Raw genomic sequence first — 25736 nt, 5'->3', positions numbered from 1 at the left:
TTTGTTGTTTGCAACAACAAATGTTGTTTGCAACATAATAATTGTTTTAGGGAAGACTCAATGGATGCTAAAATTCGTGGGCAAAAATATAATTAAAAATAAGATATTCGCATAATCTCAGGATATTTCACCACAAGACACTAATTACAAAGAGACCGTAGTATCTTTACAGTGGAGAAACTTGGCAGACACTAACTTAAATGATCAAGTTAATATCATCAAAAATGTGACACATGGAGATCATAGACTTCCTGATAGGATGCACTGAGAAGGACACAACATCATTCTTGTGATATTTTTGCCAAAAATACATAACTTTCATTTAATCATGATGAAACATCAGACAAACCTAATTAAAGAATATGCTACAAAACAACTGACCAGTACGCTTCAAAAGTGTCATGATCGTGAAAGACAAAGTAAGACTGAGAAACAGTCCCAGATTGGAGGAGATTAAGGAGACATGAGGACTAAATGCCATGTGGGATCCAGGATTATGTCCTGTTGAGAGGCTGGGGGAAGCTCTCTGGAAAGCCAGGCATGATTTTATGTTATTAGAATAGGTGATTGCTTGAGTAATTAAAGAGCTGAGGCCGAATGAATACTCCAGGAAGTGGTGTGAGTCATTGAGTTTAAGAACACTCATACCACCATGTACTTCTCCAGTGTAGCATTTATTAAATTATAACCATGTCTGTCTCCCCCACTAGAATGTAAGCTCCATGAACATAGATACGTGTCACATCCATCTCACTCTGTCTCAGTGCTTAACACACTGCTTTACACATAGTTGGTGTTCAAGAGATGTGCTGAAAAACAACCTTAATCTTTTTTTATTAGTTTCAGGTGCATAAGACAAAGTACTACTTAGACGTTTATCACTTATATCCCTCACACTGTGTGAACCCCCTCCCCCCATCCACTATCCCTGTGACATTGCACAGAGCCATTACATTTCCACTGTCTCTATTCCTAATGCTATACTCCGCTTCTTGTAAGTTTACACACACACACACACACACACACACACACACACACACACACACACATATGTGTATATATATAAACGTGTAGTTGACATTCATTATTGTTCAGCTTCAGCTTCAGGTGTACAATGCAGTGATCAGGCATCTACATCATCCCTGAGGTGCTCTCCCTAATGAGACAAGTGTCCATCAGATACCCTAAAAAGTCTTTACAACATTATTGATTACATTTCCCAAATTAATTTCCAAAACCCCGTGGCAATCTTGTGATTGTTTTGTAATCCCCTCACCTGCCCCCTTATCCCCACCCCCCCTCCCATCTAGCAACCCTGAGTTTTTCCTCTATGTCTCCAAAACTGTTTCTGATTAGTTCATTCACTTATTCTTTTCTTTAGATTCCACATATAAGTGAGATTATATGGTATATGTCTTTCTCTGTCTGACTTATTTCACTTAACATAATGTTCTCTAGGTCCATCCATGTTGTTGCAAATGGTAAGATTTCTTTCTTTTTATGGCTGTGTAATACTCCATTGTATAAATGTACCACAGTTTCTTAATCCAGTCATCTACCAATGGGCATTTCGGTTGTTTCCACGTCTTGGCTATTGTGTATAGTGCTGCAATAAACATAGGAGTGTATAAAGTGTTTTGAATTAGAGTTTTGGATTTCTCTGGATAGATACCTAGGAGTGGAATTGCTGGATCATAGGTAGTTCCATTTTCAGATTTTTGAGATACCTCCATACTGTTTTCCATAGTGGCTGCATCAAACTGCAATCCCACCAACAGTGCACAAGCGTTCCCTTTTCTCCACATCCGCGCCACAACCTTAATCTTTTGCTGGTCAAGTTCATGCAAGCACATTTTGTTTTTTAAGTTAGCTCCAGGTAGCTGCTCTGGTTGGAATGCTCTGTCCACAGGTGACTGTGTGCTCCATCCCTTTATTTAATGCCTCCTCCTCCTTCAGGCTCACTGGAAGCCCCATCATTTAGTAGAAAGCATCTTGGGCTTTAGAGATTACCTATAAGGATTCAGGGCCCATTTCTCTCACCCTCTAGCCTGCAACCTACCTCACATCTTTCCTCCTCTGCAGGCTTGATTATTTCAACAATAAAGAAAGGCCTTTGGATTTTTGAGTAATGATTTTCAAATTGTTTTCAAAATTTATTTTGTTGTGATTTTTGATGAGTAGATTGTTTGCCTATTTTGGCAGGCCCCTTTTCTTTAAAAGAAATCTGTGTGTAGTACCCAGATGGGTATATAAGTAATAAAGGTAAAGATGGAATTGCTCTCACCTGATTGTGGGGAACTGAGGGGAGGGGAGTGGTTTAGGAAGTGATGCAGAGCCTGATCAACCAGCCGTTCCTGCCCCAGACGCCAGCCAGTTCTGGATGCCTTTGAGGTACCGATGAAAAAGGTCTAGTCCATAATTTCAAAACTCTAAAAGATTGCTACAATTTTTCTGCCATCTTCAGAAGCACTGGTCAGTCTCTTCTGTGAACTGTGGCATTTATCCTTTCTTCCTTTCATTTTGCATTTACCATGCTGCAACCTGGAGTAGAAGGAATGGGCCATAACTTTTTAGGTCCAAGACTTGATACAAAACCCTCAACTAGTAGTTCACTTGGTGAAAGTTTCTTAATGATGATCACCGAGCCTGGAATCTTCAGAAACTTCCTGGAGGATGTGGCCCTTGAATGGGCCTTGGGGAGGGAAAGAGGATTTGAATTAGTGGGCAGGAGCTCGTTAACCCTCATCAGTGAGGGCTGTGCAGTGATTATAGACCAAAGAGGTGGTGAATGGAGAGCTGTTAGGAGTTTTGAAGGAGAGATAGTAGGTGCAGGATGGGCATAGGAAAGGAACCGGGGAGAGGGCATGAGAGTGTAATAGCCCAGCTGTGACCTGAGACAGCTTAAAACCAGAAACAGAAATCATCATGCTATATTTAAATTCATTCCCTAGTGTAGCTTCCTCAGCAAGATATTCCAGAAAGATAATTGGAATTGGCTAGTTTCCAGATATCTTCAAGATCAATTCCAAACAAAATGTAGGCAACTTCAAAAGCAAAACTTTTCTGACATTTCCCAGGCCACATCACACAGACCTTATCCTCAGCTCAAGCCCACACCTCTTTTCAGATCCAGGTGAGAAAATGATGATTGCTTTTATGTCAGAACACTCTCCACCAGAGAGTTGCGCAGGTTTGGTGGGCGGGTCCAGCCAGCTGGTGTTGGTGGGAGCATCCTGCCCTCTGCTGGATTTGGCAGAAAATATGAATTTGCATTGCTTGCTAAAGAATTAATTGAAAGGTTGAAAGTCTGGGGTTTTATCTGAACATAAGTATTTGCTTGCATCTTGATCAGGTCTAATTAATCAGGGAATGTATCCCCTAAATGACATGTGGATTCTTAAGGGATTTCCAGTATCCAGGAAAAAATATTTTTGTTTCTCATGTATACTTCTTGTTCAGTAAACAGGGGTGCAAAATATACAGTGCCAGCACTTTTAAAGACATGTAAGAATTAAAGCTGCCTCTCTGATAATTTTTTAAATGTTCACATAGTAAGATGTGATAGAAAGAACCGCTTGGGGACCGTCAGACTGCTAGTGTTTATATATTAATTCTGCAAGATAGTAAATCTGCCTGAGACTCAGTTTCTTCATCTGTACGGTGTCACACCCACACTAAAAGGTTGCTGTGAGGATGAAATGAGCTAATAATATACATGAAAGCACATTAAAAGTGTGAAGTTTTACACAGGTGTTATGTACAGGTTCACACAAGAGTATACACACACACACATACTCACACACAGTACACACAAGAAGCTCACACAAAAGTATAGAGAAACATTGTTCTATTATTGACTTCCTGAAATTTACTTTGGGTAAACCTAGGAAACAGCTATCAGCATTTCAAATTTAGAGAATGAAAGGAAACTTCCTGAACATATTGAAAGAAAGCAGGATGCCTTTAAAATGATTTTTGTGAGATGCTCTCGAGACAGAACAACTCTTTTACTGAGTAGTATTTATCTTCAACTGTCTATTATGTTCTGTACAACCTATAAGAGCGTCTATGTTTTTCACTTTCAAAAAGATAAAAATGGCAAAGACGAATTCTAAGGATAATTTTTTACAGCAATCCAATCCTTCCCTTTCCTCTTTTATTCTGGGTTATTCTCTGTCCCTCTTTTCTGTTCGCCTCCTGTTTGATTTGAACCCAGAAATAAGTAGTTTCAATTAGCATTGCCATTGCTGTCAATGGTTAGCTGTTTCTTACCTCCCTTAGCAATTCAGTAAGTGTACTGTTTTCACTGCTGTTATTATTATATAATTGGAGTAGAATGTGGTCCCAGCTCTCGAGTCACTAGCCATCTAAGGGGTGAAAAGTTGAATGACAATAGTATTGATATCAATGTAGTAGCTCTTTAATAAAAAAATAGATGTTTTTAACTTAATAATTTAATTGATTTTATTCTCTTCATTAGCAGCTCTGCTTAATAAAAGGTTTTAAACATCCCATTTGTGCTCTCAGCTGCAGAGTAAACCCAAGTGTAATCAATCACCGTGCCAACCTCAGTAAGTGCTATATTGATGTTTTGTAGAACACTCATCTTTAACAAAGATTGAAAAGTAATTGCCAAAGATACAAAATAATAAGATATGATCTTTTACACGACATATTCAGGCTTTTATTTATGTATTTATAGATACCTATATAAATAAGTAGGTGGTAAGATAGTAGTGTGGGAATTGGGAAAGAAATAACCAGAAGATGTCATCTGACCCTGAAGAATGAATAATTTTCCAGGTAGACAAAGTGTGTGTGTGTGTGTGTGTGTGTGTGCATGTTGGAGTGAGCAGGGAGCAGCCTTAAAGGCGAGGGTATCAGATAAGTATGATATAGTGAAAATTATGAAAATCTACCATGGCTAGAGTAATAGGTAGGGTGAGGCTGAGGGTGAAAAGGTAATTTGCAGCCAAATGAAGATGCTATGTAACTGCTAAGATCTGGAACTTAAATTTCAGTGGGTATGTGCATTAACCAATACACTTGAGTGGTGGATCAATATTATACCTCTATTGTATTCTGTTTAGTCATGGAAGTTTTTACTAAGGAGAGAAGTTGGGCTTTAGGTGGTAATGTAATTCCCTACAATTTTTAAAATATGTGTAAATTTATGAGTGAAAAACTGCAATAGCCTCTATGTTCAGCCCAAACTGGGTTGGGTTATTAACTCCCAGAACAGATTAGAATTCTTATCTTGTTTCTTTAAAACACAACAGCTTAAATCCCTTCTGATTCATCGGAAAGTCATGCATTTTTGAAAAAGCAGTCACCAGCCTCTCTCTGGTCCAGTTGGTCGTAAATACTCTAAAATATCTGGAGTCCATTGCCTGAGGAGAAGGATTTAGAAATGGCATAAGTCACTTGCTATATCTGACCTGCCATTTTGTCACGTAAAATAAAAAGGTCAGGAAAAGACCCCTGGATAAAAGCTCTCTACTTCACCAAACATGCTCGCTCATCTGATTTATCATTTTTAAAAAGCCTGATTATTTATATAAACTGCTTGGCATGTTATTACCGATATTAACTCTCCTTGTCCACCTAGAGTATTTCCACAAACATTTCAAGAGACAGGATTGCTCACAATAAAGCTTTGTTTATGGCATCTTAGAAGAAAGCGCTTTCAATTGATATTCCCCATTTTCTGTCATCATCATGAAGATTATAGGTAATTTAAAATTACTTTCTTTTGTGTGTTTGCTCAGCACTTAGCACATTCTAAAGAACGAGTGAATTCCATTAAACAATTTGGGCCAAAATACAGTGTAAATAAGTGCAATAAATATTGCAACCAGGTGCATGGTGCCCTGGCTGAGTAAGCAAATGGACGTGGACTAATGTGAGAGCCTGTAGGTGCATGGGCTTTGTCTGCCTTCCTTGCTTCTCTACCTCTATCCAGGACCCAAAACGTAATAGATGCTCAATAAATATCTAAGGAATCATGAAACAATGAGCAGAGTCTCTTTCCTAGTGACTTTGCTTGCGGTAATTATCTGAAGGGCATAAAAAAGTAAGAATTGCTCAATGACTACTTGGTCTCATGAGTTAATTTTTGCAAAGCACTTCGAACTTCTTGGGAAAAAGAATGGTGCTTTTGTTGGCACCGTATCATGTTTGCAGTGGCGCACAAATTACTCCTCCTTTTCTTCCTCCAGCTGCCTGAGCTGTGCCCTCCCCCAGCTCTGTGCCGGGCCAGGATCTCCCAAAGGGCAGGAACACAGCCCTTCCTGCCTTCTTCCAGTCACCTCCAGCCCTGCAAGAGAGAGGTAGGCAAAAAGCAAACGCTGGACAGATTTCTTTAAGGCTTTTCAAGAGACTCTGGGGAAATGGAATTTGGGTTGAACTTAATGACTCTTAGAGGGACTAGTGTATAGAGGAATGCAAGTTCTCGGCCAGACGTGGAAGAAGCATTGGGACAGACAGACTGATCCGTGAGGACCCATCCTGAAAGGGAGGTGGAGGGTGTCATGTAGGCAATTGGGAGTATGTACCAAAGCAGCTGGTTTCTAAAATGTGTATAGTTTTATACCCATGACACAAAACCTTGGCTATACCTGGCAGAAACTATTGCAGTTTTCTTTTTCTTTTCCTGTTTTTTTTTGTTTTTTTTAAGCAGGAACTCATAAAACGAGTTAGATTTCTTTCATATGGGTTAAAAGTTTAACTACTATGATTACTATCCCCCTAAGTTTTTAAATATTTCATGATGGCAAATAAAGGGGTTCTATCTCACAATAGACAATCATAGGCTGCAATGTTTTCGATTGTATTTATTACCTTAGAATTGCCTTTATTTTTAGGAACTCAATAAGTAAGCGGTTCAAATGTGATTTGGAAAACAAAACCTGTTTTCTATTAAGAATGGCTGTCCCTTATGAAAAAATTCAAGAAGAACGTATTTTTCCTTTAGAGGTTATATTAACTTTCAACTGATCACGCATAATAAATGTACCTCGAAGTAATGCATTAAGTGCCTGTTACAGGTGCAGAATAACTGGAATGACTATCGGTGGCAGATCTTGCCTGTAAGGCAGCAATAGGTCCTATTTTCCACGACTTTGAAGTGACTTGTTTCCAAACCAAATCCTAAGGTTTTCTCTATATGCAGAAAGTTTTCCATGATACATATTTGTATGCTACTTGCTGTACATATGGCAAATTTGCTCTCTCTACAAATGATTTCTAGGGCCTGGAAATGAATGTTATGTGGACAAAAGCTAACATGGTTTTCTGTTGAAAAGACAGACCACAGAAATGATGTCTGTTTCACTTCAAAGAAAAAACTCAAGTGAGTCTAGCTTTAGTTCAATATCATGAAGTTAAGCAAGTCTTAGGTTTTGTTTTAAAAAAAATTATTGAAGGAACCTTCCCCCCAATTAAATTGCACTTATTATTAATCTGAAAACAAAAGCAAGTGGAGTAAAATTTGTAGTTAGATTATAGTAAGCTGCATTTGAAGATCTGAAAGCTTAGTTTCCCCATAAAAGCCACATGTGAAACATTTATTTGGGAGCGACTCCAGATAAGAAATGGTTTGTTTTTCCACTTGATTCATTACAGAATAAAGAACCCTGATTTTCCGTTTGTACAGGGCTTGAGAATCACATAGGCATTACTGAATTTTTGTTGCTTTTTTCTCTTTTACCTGTATTGTCCATGTCTTGCAATAAATAGATGGGAGGGAACCCCCTTTAAAAAAGAGGAGGAGGGCAGAGTGAATTAGGGGAAGATCGAATTTCCTTTTCAGAAGGTCAGTGTCCTGTTTTGTTTCAGGGGGCTGTGAATTCATTTAGAGCAGAAGAGACGAACCTCATATGCTCTGGCGTGTTGACCAGAAATCACTGTCAGCAATTTGCCACCTAAAGTTCATTTGTGAACTGAAGTTCTATGGTAAGTGTGGGTTTGAAATGTGCAGGCTGATTATTATTATACGTTATTGTTATTTTCTTTGATGTGGGGAAGGAGCACAGTTTAATGTAGTATTATATGTGAAGACAAATAAAATATTGAGGGAATTATTGCTGGGAATTCTTTATTCAAGTGTTGAATGAGAAAGCTGGTCTTAGGGTTTTTTGCCCCTAAATATTCTGGACTGCTATTTGTGTTTATGTTGCTGTTATTCTTGCTACCAGGCCTCTTCTATTTTTTTCTTATATGGTCAGTGGATTTCACAATGGGCATGTCTTCTATCAGGTCAAATGTTGAGTTTGTGACATTCAGACAATTTTTGGTAATAACCAGAAAGTTCTAATAAATGCAGGAGTGTGATATCATTGCAAGAAGAAGGGATGAAAAGACTGGTCAAGAAAGTTAAATGTTCTTATCTAAAGGAAAGAAAAGACGGAGCTGGTGAGAAGCCAAGTTTAAATTGGCTAAGCAGTAGAGCTCAAACATGATATTCTATTGATGGAGGTAGAGTGAGGCAGCTCATGGAAATTTACTCTCTCTCTCTCTCTCTCTCTCTCTCTCTCTCTCTCTCTTTTTCTCTCTCTCTCTGTGTGTGTGTGTGTGTGCGTGTGTGTAAGAAAAAGAAAGAGAATTGTTTATTTTATTATCTATATCCACACTAGCCTTTCCAAAAACAGGAATCCTGTTCTTTCAACTGTGTATCATCTGCTGATAGACAATTGATAGATATTTATTGATTATGGATCGCAAGGGTATCTTTTGTAGCTGCTATCAAAAAGGTCAGCAAACTAGCTGCTTTGATGTGCTTTCTGTGAGATAGGCCTGAATAAGGTAGTCAGAGCTCAGTCAGAAGCAGCTGAAACTTAATCAAATAAATTTCAGCCAAAAGGTGAGCTTTGAACGTTATCATAAAATATTTCCTCAAATTCCCATCATGGCACAGTCACACTTTGGGGTTCGACCACCAGGGGTCAGGGCATTATTTCCAAGAAAGCTTTGTTGAAGGACACTTTGGGTGTCATAGAAGAAAAACACAGGGCAGTAGATCTCAAACTTTTAAGTATGAAGAGTGTTCAAGGATTGCTTCTGGGTATTACCTCTAGTAATTCTGATTCAGGAAGTTGGGGAGGTGGGCGGTGTCCCTAAAGTCCTTATTTTGTAAAAGCTGAAGGTGTAGGACCTCACTTTTGAGAAAAACCTGTGGCGTTTCTCAAGCTTGATTATCTCATTGAGGACTGTTGGTTCAGAATCAAAAAAGAGCCTGGCTCTGGGAGAGACTCAGAGCAGCTTAGATGAAGAGGTGGTGCCGTCACACAGACCTGGGTTGAATCCCCTGTGACTTTGCACAAAGTGCTTTTCTCCTCTAAGATTCAGGTTCCTCTTTTTTAAAAGAGGAGAACCACATTGTCTATTTCATGGGATTTAAAGCAATAATGTGTGCAAAGCACTTAGCAGAGTGACTAGTACATAAAGCGATTAGTAAATGTTAGCTCTTATGATGGGAAGAGAAGGAGAATGTTAGTGATAAGCCCTCTGTGGCCAGCAAAATGGTTTGGAACAGACAGAGCCAACGTGTGACCAACCAGCAAGTTAGTTCTAGAATGGAGGCGGTCCAGGGCTAGTGTCTGAAGGTAGATTCTAGAATAGAAGATGAGTAAACATGAGGATGGGAGACACACTTTCTCACCATTACAAATATTTCCCAAGAGTGGTTGGTAATGAACAGCCCAGATGGCACAGTTAATTGGAATTATAATTGATCCCCAAATAGTATTTAAGTCAATGGTTTAATTGATTTTCCTCAGAAAAACCATTATAAAAAATTCTGAAAGGGAACAAAGTGGAATGCATCAAATTCGGTGATTTCTTCATGTCTACCACCCACTCTAAATGGAAGGAGTGATGAATGAAGAGAAAAATGGTCAAAGGAGGAAGGGCACAGAGACCACCAATCAAATACACTGTAATTAAATGACATTACATTATGTCTGGTAATTCAGTGCAATGTCAGGTTGTACTGAGTCGGCTGGCTGGCTCACATGTGGCTGTTGCCAAGCTCTCTCCCAAGATGAAACATGAAGAGCAGAGGAAACGGGACTGACACCTGAGTTAGGTGCCTTTCTTAAAAGACAAAGATGTAATTGAGTGGCATTTAAATGTATGCTATGACTGAAAGAGCCAATAAGTGAATAAATAGATGGGGGAGATGAAGGATGGGTGGGGATAAGGTGGGATCAGACTGTCTCATTTAGCTTCTTTGGGGCTTAATTTCCTAAGTCCCCTTCTAGTACTGATAGACTGTGATAAGGCACAGAAGGTAAACTGAATCCTAACCCTTTAATATTTTCCCACCTGGAAAGTAGTCCCTAAACTAGGGTACCTAAGTTAATGTCAAATGCTAGTTATTTTGAGGAATTTTGTCTACCCTGACCTAGGAATTTTTCAGTTTTTTTTTTTAACATAATCTCAAATTGCAACTTAAATATGGTGGTTTTGTTTGTTTGTTTGTTTGTTTTCCCAGTGCTGCTGTTACTTCTCTGGATAAATTCCCATGATAATAGATGGTAATGATAAATAAATAGTGAAGAAAAAACTGCTGATAACAATAGCCACCATTTTTTTGAGCACCTATCATCTGCTAGGTGTTATGCTTATCACCTTTCCTCTTTAACCCTTATGCCAACCTTCTTACGAAGCATTACTGTGGCCCTTTTCCATGAGGATTCTGAGTGGTCACAGAGGTAGTAAACAGCAAAGTCGGGATTTGAATCCAGGTCTTTCCAATTCCAAAACCCATGTTTCTCTCTTCCTTTAATATACCACCAACCTGCTATGCTGAGTGCATTCATAGGCTTCCTGTATAGTTTGCTCTTTGATTCAGGGTCTTCTAACTATTAATCAAAAATACAATATAAAGTGTATATTTGGTGTTCTCCTTCACTTTCCACTTGTGACCACTTTACTGGGGAATTTTTTCCTAACAACAATATCATATTTTGTTTACTTTGAGTAATGAGTTTACTAACTAGTCGGAACTTGCCTGGGGCTTGTACATGAAAGTAACAGTTTTTTCTACTCCAATTAAGCTTTGTCAAATTTCACTTTTCCTTGGGCAGATACAATGATCTTTTGGTTAGTTTATTTATTTTTTTTTCTGTAGAAAACAAAAAGAAAAACACAACTCATTTTTGAAATCAGTGTTATGAAAATTCAGTTTCAACTGATTTAGAACTATCCCCTCTGACATGATAGGTTAGATATAAGGTTTTGGGAACAGAGGAATAGGGGTGTGATATGTCTCTGGGACACCATCCCTCTCTCCCTTTTCTAGGCTACTACAATTTGGGGAGATTTGGGGCAAGGAGGAAGGAGAAGAAAATGACAAGTCTCTCATATTTAATAGTCATTTGCATAAGATTTTGACTCTTTCCTGGTTCCGTTGGACTGGAAGGCTGAGGCCCTCTGAGTGGTCAGCATCCACATGAGAGTTTTTATTGCCCATGGGGCCTCCCCATGGCACAGTCACTGATTATGGGAAATCCAGACCAGGAAGGTCTTATCCATGAACACCCCAGCCTCCTGCTCTTCGGTCTGTTCATTCTGCAGGAGGCCTCATGCATGGAATGTGGCAAGATAACACACAACTGACCACTGCCCTCGAGTTCAGTTGGCCCACAGACATGGCTTGCAAGTTGTGCCAGGACTGTGCCCTCTCTCTTCTCTACATTTCCTTTCCCCCTTTAGTTCAGATCTGTACAGGGGGTAGACTAGCAAGGCCACTGCATATGCAAGTGTCTAAGCTGGAAGTGAAATTGCGCCCTTACCTTCTTCCTACAGGCCACCTCCCCAGCTTTAAGAGTGGCACTGTTGGCAGTACCTGCACTTGGTTCAGTGGTGACAGGCACGTCCTTGGGGGAGCTGATGAAAAACCTGCAGCCTCACTCCTTCCCACCCTCACCAACGCCTCCTCACAGTGTGTTCTTCCCACTCCAGTCTTCCTTTTAGATGCCACTGGGAAAGGGGAAGGCACAGTCTGCTTGACAGTTGAGAGCAGTGGAGCCATTTACCTGTCCCTTAGTAACCCTTGAGGGAGACAGTGGTTCCAGTTGTTAGTTCTCCAGCTTCTCAATCCCAAATTGGGGCCCTAATGGCCAATTTTGGGATAAGAGGAAAAAATGCACGTAGTAGCCTATTAACATTTGTGTACTTTTGGGGGCAAAAATTAATTGATATAAAGTTATGACTATTTGTGAGAGACAGTGTCAGGATAATGAGAAAACAAGCCATGGACAGGAAGAAATTGCTTGCAAAGACATATCTAATAAAAGACTATTATCCAACATGTATTTGCTAAACCTTAGAAGCAACCAAGGTGTCCTTCAGTAGGTAAACAGATTAAACTGTGGTGCCTCCAGACAATGGAATATTATTCAGTACTAAATATGAATGTGCTATCAAGCCATGAAAAGACATGGAAGAAACTTAAATGTGTATTAGTAAGTGAAAGAAGCCAATGTGAAAAGGCTACATAGTATATGATTCTAACTATATGCCATTCTAGAAAAGGCAAAACTATGGAGACAGTAAAAAGATCAGTAGTTTCTAGTGGGTTGGAGGAAGAGAGAAATAAGTAGGCAGAGCACAGAGAATTTTTAGGGCAGTGAAACTAATCTTTATGATATTACATAATGGATACGTGTCATAATATACTTATCAAACCCCATAGAATATGCAACACCAAAAGTGAACCCTAATATAAACTATGGACTTGGGTGCTAATGATGTGTCAGTATAGGTTCATCAATTATAACAAATCTGGTGGGGGATGTTGCTAGTGGAGGAGGTTGAGTGTATTTGTGTGTGTGTGTGTGGGGGGTCGGCAAGAGGTGTATAAAAACTCCATACTTTCTGTTCCATTTTTCTGTGAACCTGAAACTGCTTTAAAAAAATAGTCTATTAAAAACTTATATTAAAATATAATTATAAGAGTCACAGGTGGCCAAAATAGAAAAATCTGCTTTCCAAATGAATAACATTTTAAGATTTCTTCACTTTTTTATGGGACCAAGTAATGTTCTGTGATATGACTCCATCCCTTGGACAGAGAATGTCTAACAAATAGTAGACGTGGTTCAGTCTTCTGCCTCCTCTCTGCTTTTATACTCGTAGATACTGACCCTGCTACAACTAGGCAGCAGCACAGTTGGGGAACAGAGGACCTCTTCCTGGAAGCTGTGTCATTGATAGCGCAGCCACTTCAGGGCTGCCACAGAACTCTGTATCACAGTTACTGTTTGAAAGATGTAATTCTGCAGTGACTCATTGTAACCTGAAAAACGGCAGTTCCCCAAAGTTGTGATTCTGTTTTCTTAGAACACTCTTCTGTGTTCGCAACTTTAGTTGGTCTTTAAACCAGGAATAAGAAGCAGAGAAAGACAGTATTGTAGCTGGCAATTTAGACACAGTATAGCTCTGAGAAATTTAGCCACTTGTTTAAAATTGGCATTTGCTTGATATGTTATTCTTTCACATTTAGCAGCAAACACCCATTCTGGGCTTTGGTCTCTAAGACTACCTTCTATCTGATAAGAGGCTTTGCACAACTAGCAAAGAGTTAATATTTGGTAATTTTCTAGGTAAGTGCTAAGGACATGTGTCACTGGGTGATGGGATTATAAGTGATTTTAAATTATATTTATGCAGTTTCTGAAAGTGTTCTTATAATGGACATGTACTTTTTTATCATCAGAAAAAATAAAGAAATCTGGTTTCATTTGAAAAATGAAGGTTGCCTGAAAGAAAAACAGATGAAATATCCATGAACATTTTGGAAGATGAGGTTATAAGAAGGACTTAATATACTAACGTAGAATAATGACAACAATAATAGCTAACACTTCTGTGGTACTTTCTATGTGCCAAGGCCTCTTCTAAGCTCTTGATTGATTAACCAATTTAATCTTCATCACAATCTCATGATGGAAATAATATTGGTGTACCCATTTGACAGCGTCACAGAGGCCGTAACTAGCCCATTGTTAGACAGCTAGTAACGGGCAGCATTAAAATGTGAGAACAAGCACCCTGGTTCCAGAATAGGGTTGGGATTCTTAATTACTCTACTAGGTTGCAAAAAGCCACAATTGTAAGAACAACATAGTACTAGGTATCTAAAGATCAGTGATATTAATGTTATAAAAACAAATAGGCTGACAATACAAACTAGAATATAGAAAAGTTTAATAAGATAAATGAAGCACCATAGATCAGTGAGACAGGGGATGGGTAATTTTACGATGCTGTTTGATGAAATTGATCATTCAGATAAAAAAAAAAAAAATTCAGGTTAGTGCACTCCCCTGTAAAAATAATTACCCATTTCACTCCAGATAGTTTAAAGAGTTAAATTTAAATAGTTAAACCAAAATAACTTGAATGAAAGCTATTAAGGAAATTGCAGAGGAAAAGATTAATGGATAAAATTTTAAAATTCTGTATGTCAAACAAAATGAAAAGATAATAGCTAACACATTTAAGAAAAAGTGATTTTTAAATACATACTTGTAATAAAATCACAAAAGAGGAAACAGAAATGGTTTAAAAATATGAAAAATACTCACCCTCTTTTGTAACACAAGAAAAACAAATTTTCAAAAATTCAAATTGAAACAAAAATTAGGTGGCATTTTTCACAGAGCACATATTAGTGAAGATTTTTTAACTGGTAACTATCAAAGTTGTCAGGAATTCTGTCGGAGCAATGATTTCATGTACAACCTTTCTGCCAATAATTTAGCAATATCCATTGAGAATCAAAAACAGCCATATTTTTCAAACCAAAATATTTTTATGGAAAGATTTATCCTAAGGAAATGGCTATGTGAACAAAGATTTATGTCCAAATTTTTATCACACCATTATTTCTAATACTGAAATATTAGAAACAACTTAATATTTAATAAAATTGGATTAGTTGGCAATAACTGGAAAATATGGTACTATAGGATGGACTATTCAATTAAAATCACGTTGTGAGTATTTATTAGTGAGAAAAGAAAATGGTTATTAGATAGCAGTTGAAGTGGAACAAGAGAGGATACGTAATTATTTAAGCATAATTGTCTCATCTAGTTAAAACTAATAACAATAAAAAAGAATTAGAAGAGTAAAGACAAATGTTCTCAATAGCTATTGGTGGTGCAGGGACCTCTATATTCTACAAACTGCCTAAAACAAATAGAGATAATAATGGGGAGACTTATTTCAAATAAGAAAATAAAGAAAGAAATACAGGGGGTAATACAGAAACAAAATTTAAAAAGGCAGATCATTGAAAATGATGAGAAGCACATGCCTGTGCTTTCATATCTGAAGTGATGGCAGAGCTGGAATGGATCTTAGCGCAAATAAAAATATTAGAACAATTAGTGCTTTTGACTAGCACCTTCAAAGCATTGGAGCCAATAGAACAACTGAAAAGACAGACCTGTACTTCTTTGTCTACACTTGACAAAAACAGCCAACCCATCCCCTGGGATATGCTGATAAAAGTCACTGTTTTCCTAAAACAAACCAGTTCCCTGTCCAAACTCACATTATTATAGATGTCACATAGATTTTCAGCATTACCTCTAAAATGTCTGGTTAAGACATTTTCAAAGGAATGAGTCTTGCAAGTCAGTCTCCAGCATTTTCTCTTTAAGTCTGTGAACTTTTCAATTCATGCTATATTATAAATTTTGGGGCATGGGGGAAGGAGCAGCAAAAGCAGATATAATTTGCCAGTTAGCTGTTGCTTGTATTTTTCTGTAGTCTAAGTATGCAGAAGTTTGCAACTTTCCCTACCCTCATTTGAATTAGACTTTTCTAATATGTCTTAGAGGAGTTTGAAGTTCTAATTGTTTTCTTCAGATACTTTTCTCTCCTGGGAAGTTGGATGCATTTATCTCCTGCCTATAGGTACTGCTTCATGGTCAGGAGAATTTATTTCCCCACATTTTTAGTTATCACCTGGACCTCTTGTTTCTAGTCAAACCCTCCCAGGGTCGGGCCCTTACGTGCTTGTTCTCAGCATACCAGATCCCTGGTCCACACAAGTTCATACTTTCAGTTTCGGTCTCTTGTGATTACTCTGGACTCTCTCCAAGGCCTCCTTGACACACTAGCTTGCCTACCACCACCTATTCTAACAGTGAGTGTCCTCTTAGGTTAGCATGGCAGAAAAGAACGTTGTTTTCTTTCAATCTGTTTTAGGAAGTATCAGTGTATTTTCGTGAAAGCATAAACATGATTTTTTTTTATGTCTAATAGACTTGAACAGAAAGAAAGTATAATTAAACTTCATTTTCCATTGAGTTGTCGTTGGACGGTTTTATATAGAGCATTTTCTTTCTCCTCAGTCTCAGTAAGATTCCATGGAGGTTCTCCATCAGCCCAGGAGATGAGATTCTGGTTGTTGGATCCACAAAGCATGATGTCACCTAGTCCCAGGGCATTAATCAGCATGGCATATGCATTGTTTTGCTGCTTTGCTCTGCTGAGCCAAGGAGATGATGTATATGAGTTCACACTCCTCCACTCTCACCTTTCGTCTCCCATCTCCAATTTTTCTCTGAAGGCAGTTTTGGCTGCCACCAAGTACCCTGTCCCAAGTGCCAAATTTTCAAATGCAAATGGTGTTGCGCCTATTTACAGGAACATCTCGTCACTTGGGTCAGTTCATCTTTCCGTGGGTACACACAAACTGGTAGTGCAACTAAGACTTTGGCTGCCGCTTTGTGAATATAAAAGCCCCACCAGAATTGTAAAATGCTAATTTAAAATAGGAAGGTCAATAGGTAGGCTCAAATGCCACTAGAGTCACTGAGGCTTGGTAGGAGTATGGAGCTGTATCAGCCTGGGATTTTACTCCATGTCACATAGCTCTTCTGTTTCCTCTTGCTAGTCTGTTACCTCTTGCTGTTCCCTGTTGCTATTAAACTCTGATGTAATCTTGCCACCATTGCTTCTACCTTCAGCATTCAGTCATTCATTTAGCAAATAGAGAGGGCACCAACCATTGCCACATACTCTTCTAGGTGCTAGAAATATAAGGGAAAAAAGTCCCTTATAAAGGAAAGAATCCCTGCCCCAAAGGAGCTTATATTTATTGGAAATGCAGAAAAGAGAGAGCCAATTACAGTATGGTGTGGTGAGAAAAATCCCCCACGCTGTGGCAGAATATAGTATGCAACAGGGCACTCAGATGGGCCTTTGAAGAGGATGATCAGAGAAAGTTTCCTAGAGAAACAATCCACAACCTGTAAGAGAGAGGCCTGACTCTTGTGGGTCTGATGCTTCCAGGGCCGTCTGCCATGGGGGACACGTGCATGATGCGTGTGACACAGCACACATTGGTATTCCACAAGCACTGGGATGACAGAGCAGTAAATCATCCAAACCAAGCTTGGCCAGGCTCTGTCAAGCAATGGGGAAATGAAAATCATTAATCTATGTTTTTGGTTCGTTAAAATTTTGGGGTGTTTTCTCAGTGTTACTTAATACAGGTTAAAAAGTAAAATATATAAACAGTGAGTTCTTTTCATGAACAAAAACCGTGAATGTGCCTTGCTGGATCCAAGGATTCTTTCAGTATCTGATTGCAGATCTAACATTCCTGGAGGTTGCTTGGAGGCCCATAGAGTGACCTCTGACTGAGAATGGACCCACCCTGTGAATAGACTCATTAGAGAGGATTTGCATGAAGCACTGCTGCCATTTCTGCCTGATGCCTTCTGTAGGTTCTTCTTTGTTCTGCTCAGAAGCAGACTTCGCTGATTCAGATTTCTTGAACCTTAGTATCTTAACACCCGCCACAATCGATTGCTCTTTAACTTGATCAGTCTGTAATGTCCCAGGTCTCATCTTTCTTCTCTCTTCTCGTCATTCTTCAATAGCATTGCAAGTGGCTTCATTAGTGTTATCGCTGCTATGCCTACTACTAATCCTACTTCTACTCCTCCTACTACTTGTAGTACTACTACTACTGTCACTAGTTCTACTATGTCTATTGCTGTTGCTATCACTACTACCGCTATTTATGCTATTTGTTGTTGTTCCACTGCTGCTATTTCTGCTATAGCTACTACTACTTCTATGATTATTATAACTACTACTTTTACTGCTACCACGTCTACTTCTACTGCTACTACTTCTTTTACTAGTACCCTCCTCCTCCCCCTCTTCTTATTTTTTTATTTTTGAGTGACTGTATTCTAGGCACTGTTGTAGGCATTTTTTTTCCATATCTTCAGAACAAGCCTACAAAAACAAATATATTATTTACATTTTGCATTTGAAGTTACTGAGGCTGAGAGAATTTAGGAAACTTCGGTTCATTGGATATTATTCTCAACTTATGGAGCACATTAAAAATTAATACAATATTTGACACATAGTTGCTAGTGAGCTCTGTTTATAGTTCCCTTGGTTCTGAGGTGGGTGTGTCCCGGAGTTCTTCCTAGTATGGGACACACTGGCAACACCATGACTAGAACAACCTTTTGGGTCTGTTGGTTTTGACAGTTATCAGAGGTTTCAGGAAGTCTTAGTCTTGGGCTGCAATAAAAAAAATGCCATTGATTGGGTGGCTTAAACAACAAACTTTTATATCTCACAGTTCTGGAGAGTGGGAAGGTCAAGATCACGGTGCCAGCATGGTCAAGTTCTGATGACAGCTTGCTTCCTTCTTGCTGTATTCTCACATGGTGGAGAGAGCAGAGAGAAAGAGGCAAGCTTCTTTATCTTCTAAGGGCATGAATCTCATCCTTGGGGCTCCACTTTAGGACCTAATTATCTCTGAAAAGCTTCATTTCCAAATACCATCACATTAGGTATTAAGGTATCAATATACAAGTTTTTTTGAGGGGAAGAACATGCAGTCCATAACACAAGGCGAGCAAAGGGTCTTCTTAAGGGCAAGTCAGCCCCATCTAAGGAGAAACACAGTCTGTCAGCCTCCAGAGTCCCAATCAGTGAGGAAGCCTGAATAGTCCATTCTGGGGCGGAAATGTCACTAGGCATTAGTTTTCTGTTTTATTTCATTTTTGTTTGTACTATCTGCTGAGTGTTGGTTGTTATGGGCTTAGAGCTGTTAATTCTTGGCAAAAAAAAATAAAAATAAAAATAACATGAAGTAATGTAGTTGAAATCACCCCTCTTGGGGACAGAGAGAGAGGTGCTTGAGTTATTAGATCAACATCATTAACCTCAGTGATTCCTATGTAACCCTGCAAATATGCTTATTCTTTGGCATGATCTAAAAGTTTTATTAATATTAAGAAAACACCTTTTTATGACAAATTTTTAAACTCATTATAACAATACATAAAATAAGAAAGAACATATAAGGAACAAATTTAAATTTTTACTCTCTATGCTAAGTATGGGGCTGTGTGTGTGGGGGGGAGTAGGGGTGTACGCACGCACCTGCGCACTTTGATAGATGGATAAGAAAATGTAGACATTCCTTACCTAGATGGGATGAAGTTAGAGTGGGTGTCAATTTGGTCTAATCAGATCACTGAAGAAGCACTTTCAGTGGTGGAGAAAGAGGTATGACCCAGGAGGCTAAGAATAGAAGGTGTATTTAGCCAAAAGCCATGGGTTAGTGGGACTCTATTTTTTGTTGGTTTGAAGTAAAGTAATATCAACCTCAGTAGAGTTCTTTTTTTTTTCCTTCAGCTTTATTGAGGTATAATTGACAAATACAATTGTAAGATATTTCAAGTGTACAGCGTGTTGATTTGATATATGTATACACTGTGAAAGGATTCCCCTCATCGAGTTAATTAGCACATCGAGCACCTCGAATATTTAACTTTTTTCTTTTTCTGGTGAGAACATTTAAGTTCTACGCTTTGGGCAAATTTCAGTTATACAATACAGTGTTATCAAGTATAGTCACATGTTGTATATACATTAGCTCCTCAGACCTTATTCATCTTATGCTGTGTAGCTTTCTTGTAGAAGAGATCCATTTGCTCAAGACTTAGTGATGAAAGGGTACTTAGAAGATATCAAAGAGAATCATTGGCTCATTATTATCTAAATATGGCCTTCCGTTTCCTTTTCCTGAATGTTGCCATAGGCAGAGACAATGAAAAGGAGGGAAAAGTGGTCTGGAAGAGGGCTGGGGCTGACAGTTGCATCATATAAATCTTCTGTAATTTTTTTTTTTTTTTTTTCTGGTGGCTTGAACCAGCTTTCAGAAGTCTCAGCTAAGTATTGTCACAAAATCTTTAAAGGTAATTTTTTCCCGTTCAAGAACTTCCTATAGAGCTAATTAGGAATGCTTCATGCCCCTATGCAATTCCACTCAATGTATCATAGAGAATTTCAAGTATCCGATTTGTATAGTTCATGTTTCCTATTCATTACAATTCACATACACATTTGTTCATATTCACTACATAGTGATGGAATCAGTGAGATTTTGTTTGTTATTTAGTCAGTCTCTTGGTTTATTCAGTTTCACCCAGTTTATACCAAAAGGGATTTAAAGTGGCTAAATTTTAGTAAAATTCAGCAGATTGGCTCTTGACCACATTTAGCATGATTTCTCTCTTTTTTTTGGAAGGATTTTACTTTTTGTTTATTTGTTTAATTCTTTGTGAGTTCTCTAACATTTGAGAGGCTATCATCTCTAAGTCAAAGAAAGGAAAATAGAGATAAACATTTTTTCCTGAAATGCCAGAAATTTCGATGAGGTGAAACATCTGATTCATAAAAAAACAAAAACAAACAACAACAGCAACAACAACAACAACAACAACAAAAAGCATCAATTCCAGTCACCGTTAAGGAGCTAAAATGATATTTCATCTGTTTCTAAGATACTGGGATAAGTTAAACCAAACAGGAAAAAATAGAAGTTCTTGAGTCAGAGAGGAACTGCTCATTACTCATTGGACTTTGCAAGCCAAATAATGATGCCATTACCCTGAAATCTACGGAACTTAAGCTAACTCATTGACAATTATGAAAGTGCTATGGTTATGCTCTCGCGTCGTGAATCCTGTGAGCACCGTAACCTTATCCATTTCCTTTACACTGACTACTCCAGACCTTCATACCTCTAGAACTAGATCATGTTCACAAACTTTTTAGATTATGGGGCACTTTGGGGAAGACAACTCAACCCCACTCCATCTTTTGGGTGACCTACCCCATCTTCTATAACTTGAATGAGAAAACTATACATGAGAACAAATGTAAAGATCAGTGTTCCTTTAACATAATTGAGACAATGCCAAGTTTCTCAAAATTCAGGGAGAAACTAAATGTTAGATGCAATAGTATTATGAGCACTAATCTCCTTGGCCTCTTATGGATGGATGGCAGTCATCTATAATATGCAGACAACTTGTCACACCCACCGAGAATCGTGAAAGGGAAGCAGAATGAGGAAGTGGGAGGGAAGGTTTTGACTAGTGGTCTTGAAACATTTTGGAAAATATAAGTCAATGTGGTGTTTGCAGTTCTCACATTGTTATAAAAAACATCCTATACCCTCTCTTGCAACTGCACCTAAAAATGCTGAATCCTTTTAATCCTTTAATCTAGAGAGGAGAGAGAATGTTTCTCTCCCTAAAGCAATAGTCTGATTTTGCCACTTGGGACTGAGGTGTCTTCATGCACTGCCAGTGTTCAGCAACTTAGGATTTCTTAGATATTTTTCTTAATATTTATTGAGTGCTTAGTATTGTGTCAGGTTCTTCTACAGCTCTTTAATTTTCACAAAAACCAATGAGGTTGGTGCAATATTTATATACTGGGGATGCCCAAAAAATGTATACACATTTTAAGCGATGTTATCTCTGTAGATATGAAAACTCAGGCAGAGAGGGAGAAAATGCAGCTATTTCCAATAGGTTGGTGACATACTGTCCTCAGGGGGCATCAGCAATACAGTCCTCATGTGGTACCTGCAGCACTTCTTTAGCGCTTTCCCTCTTAATTTACAATTATTTTAGAAGCTTAAACTGTTTTTGAAGTTATAGAAGTACATATATAAGGTAAGGATTAAAACATACCAAGGATACACAAAATGAAGTCTTTCTTCCTTTAAACCCAAGAACTACTCACAGAGGTGTAAGTATTAAGTTATAATGTGTTTAGAAATAGTCTATGTATAAAGCGGGATATATTCACACATGCGTACACATTTATTTTAGTTTGTGGATCTCTTAAAGTAGTTGTATTATACCTTGAACATATAGTCATTTGTGAACATGCTTATTTTCCTGAATTAACAATAAGCTCTCTAAGGTCATGCTGTGTATATGTTCTGGTTATCTACTGTTACATAACAAATGATCCCAAGACATAGTGGCTTAAACTAACACCAACATTTATCGGCTCACAGATCTGCAATATGGCCAGGGCTCAGTGTGAACATCTCATCTTTGCTCCCTTGGTCCTCAGCTGGCGGCTCAGAGGTTGGGACTGGAGTCATCTGAAGGCTCAGTCACTCACATGTGCGGTGTTCGATGCTGCTCTCAGCTGAATGAGACAGTAGTTAGAACACCTATACAGAGTCTTCTACATAGCTGTTTCGCTTCTTCAGAATGTGGTGGTTGGATTCCAAATATCCCAAGAGAACTGGGCAGAAGCTGCATTGCCTCTTATAACTTACACTTGGACATCACTACTTGCATTTCTGCAGTCGTCAGAGGCTTATCCAGACTCAAGGGGGAGAATATACATCCCACCTCTCAAAAATCACACTGTAAGGAGAGCAGGTGGGATGGGCTATATCGATAAGGCCACCTTTGGAAAATACAATTTGCCACAAGTATCTTTTCATCTTGGGCTCATCCCTCTATTGTCTAGATCTTTATCTCACAGTTTTGTATGCAATAGATGCTCACTGAATGTCTAGGAAATTAAATGGTTGAATTAGGGTTGAGAGGAGGCAGCTCTCTGCACTGAGCTAGGCTAAAAAGGGAGGGATGGTAGTGGCTCATGTTTATGAAGCTTCTGTCTGTTATCTGAAAAGCAGAATTGAGGGTATGAAATCTCATCAGGGACAATTGCTAGGGGTAGCTAGAAAAGGTGCTGATAGAATGATTCCTTTGGGGCAACTAGCAGATGCCTTGAGCTTTCTTCTTTGTCCAGGAGATTTCTTACAAGTGACATTTTGATTGTGAAGGGGAAAGAGGCGAGTGTGATGCTGAGTTTCATGTGAACAGGTGCATCGAAACTGCATCCTCTAGAAACTACATTCAGTGCATAAAGCCCTACCCCTTTCCGGTGAAGCTCACCTGAATGGCTCAAAAGCCTTTATTGCGTGTTTGGCACTGGTTAAATTAGTATGAAGGTGAAACTCTGGGTAGAAAAGATGAAGGCAGAGTGTGAAAGCTGAACCTTGTTTGCTCTTAGATTTTGTGGTAATAAATATTATAAGTGCCTATCAGAACAGGGACTGAACAACTGGTAATATCTTTGCTGCTCCTCTGGTATTGAGACTAGGTATGTAACACCAACTGAGGTCAGCTATTGAAGAAACTCATCTCCTGACCAAGCAAAGCAAAGTAAGCTATGCATGAGAGATGTGGAGACAGGATGGAAGGCCCTGTTCACAGAATTTGTTTCAGAACCCATTCTTGTTATGTGTTGTTCTTTTTGTTTCTCTGTCATTTCTTCTATACTGTCCTTTATACTCTCATACTTGGATTTCTCAGTCAGCTCAAGCTCTTCTGCTCACAGGACATTATTTGACATGTTTGTTCTCTCTGGGTGCCACATCACTTGAACTTGATAACCCTGAATCAGACCAACCTGGCCCTGGAGATAATCTCCACTCCCCCCCCGCCCCCCCGCCCAACATTTGCATCTATATCTGCAATGCACATACTATGATCTTCCCTCACAGAGGTCTTAATCGGAACATTCAAGCACCAAGAGCTCTTCTCAGTGTAGTCTCGACAGAGTTAGAGCAAACAATCATTAAGATTCAGTGATGATGTGTTTATAAGGGCTTAGAACCAGAGTTACAATTCAAAAAGAGCTTGTGTGCTCATATTTAAGGGTATTTGAAAAACTTTTATCAGAGAAACTAGGTCAATATCTTTGGATAAATATTTCTGACTACGTGTAGGAGCTTTCTGTCATGTTGCCTACTCTTACTTCACACAAGTTGGTATCCACAGTGTTACTTCACTTCATTTTCCCTTTAATTTATCATTACTTTTAACATTAAAACTACTTTAAATCATTACTTTTGAGGAGATTGTTAAAAGCCAACCTCTAGGTTTCTACCCATCTCTATCCACATTTTTCCCCTACAGATATGCTTCACAGGTAGCGTATGACTTCATGGTAACCATTGGGGGTTGCCTGGTGTAGGAAGAGGAAGCAACTGAAATACGAATTGTATGATACACTTTGATGCTGAGGTCACACTGCCTTACTGGACATTGGTCTGAAGGGATGATCAGACACTTAAGTATCTAGTTCAGTTTAAGGTGTACATTTTGTGTGACTTTCAGAATTACTGTTTTTGGAAAGCTACAGAATCTTGGTATTTGTTGACCTGCCATTGCAAATGGCTTCTGTAGTGTGGGATAAAGAGAGTATAAGATTTCCTGATGTGATTTAATATTTGGACATCAGGTTGAATACTGTTTGCTGGAGCTTGACTGCAGTCATGGCAAGGAAATTAGGGTCAGAAAATGGATCAAAATCACGTAGGCTCCTTGCCATCACTGTCCATGATACCATCATCTTTCCTGTTTGCCAGGATGGTTCAGAGTTATCAACTGCCTCTCCCATTGCCCTATATCTAGGAGTCACAAAATCTGACTGCTTATCCTTCTGGCTTCTACTCTTTCCCTTTTCCCCTCACTGACTTTGCTTTAGTTTAAGCCTTTATTGACTATTTCTAAGATTATGGCATTAGTCGAACTGGTCATTATTTCGCTCCCTTACAATTATCTTATAATGCACTGCCAAGTCAATTTTTGTTAATTTTCCATATAGTTAGCTTATGCCTTTGTTAAAAAAAAATTAGTGATCCCCCTTTGATTGTTGAATCAAGTCCAAATCATTCAGCATAGAAGATAATGGCCCTTACCCACCTGGCCCCAATACGGTACTTTATAGTTATGTCTTACTATGCAGCCCACACTCTTGAAACACCAGCCTCATTATCAATCACTGATCAGTTCTCTCTGTGTTTCCTCCTCTTGATGACTCTCCTTATACTTTCATTCACATGTGAAATATTGATTCTTCTCTGGCTGCCATATCTAACTGTTAAAATTATACTGATTCTCTAAACTTGTCTTCGTCCTTCAAATGCAACTCCTGCCCTCATCTCAAAGAGAAATTAATCTCTGTATTCTGTCTTCTTGAGGTACTTTGTACCACTTCTCTCTTTACCCTATGGAAGTGGGCTTGTTGATCTCATACTAGACTTGAACCTCATAGAGGGCAGAAATGAGGTTTTAATAACTTTGGCATCACGTTCCCTTGGCTTAAAGCTAGATATGTAGTTGGCCTTTGCTAAGAGTTTTTATTTTGAATTTTATTTTCATAGAGTCTCTCTGGGAAAAAGTAGAATTTAATCCAAACCATAAACTCAGTTTTTATGTATGTAATGTATATGAAGCTACTGTGGTGAAAATGTATAATTGGTTTGGTGACTAATTACTCTGATTATATTTTCTAAGTCCAAATTTTTAAATATGATTTACTAAAGGATATTTAAGAGATATTGTTGTTGA

At 38.6% G+C, this 25736-nt stretch overlaps 1 protein-coding gene across 1 annotated transcript in view; it reads left to right on the top strand.

The window, feature by feature from the left end:
- The first annotated feature begins 6222 nt into the window (after positions 1-6222).
- The window catches only part of CYTIP (cytohesin 1 interacting protein), a 67233-nt gene continuing 47719 nt past the window's right edge, over positions 6223-25736 (top strand). The window contains exons 1-2 of the mRNA XM_019727181.3: positions 6223-6329; positions 7837-7953. Of these exons, the coding sequence (XP_019582740.3) occupies positions 7951-7953 (3 nt within the window). The 5' untranslated portion in view covers positions 6223-6329; positions 7837-7950. The remainder of the gene's footprint in view (positions 6330-7836; positions 7954-25736) is intronic.

The sequence above is a fragment of the Rhinolophus sinicus genome, chromosome 17, assembly GCF_057876585.1.
Source record: "Rhinolophus sinicus isolate RSI-liver-muscle chromosome 17, RSI-T2T, whole genome shotgun sequence".
NCBI classification, from domain to species: domain Eukaryota; kingdom Metazoa; phylum Chordata; class Mammalia; order Chiroptera; family Rhinolophidae; genus Rhinolophus; species Rhinolophus sinicus.
Note: the sequence above shows the minus strand (reverse complement) of the source record. Positions and strands in the feature narration are given on the sequence as shown.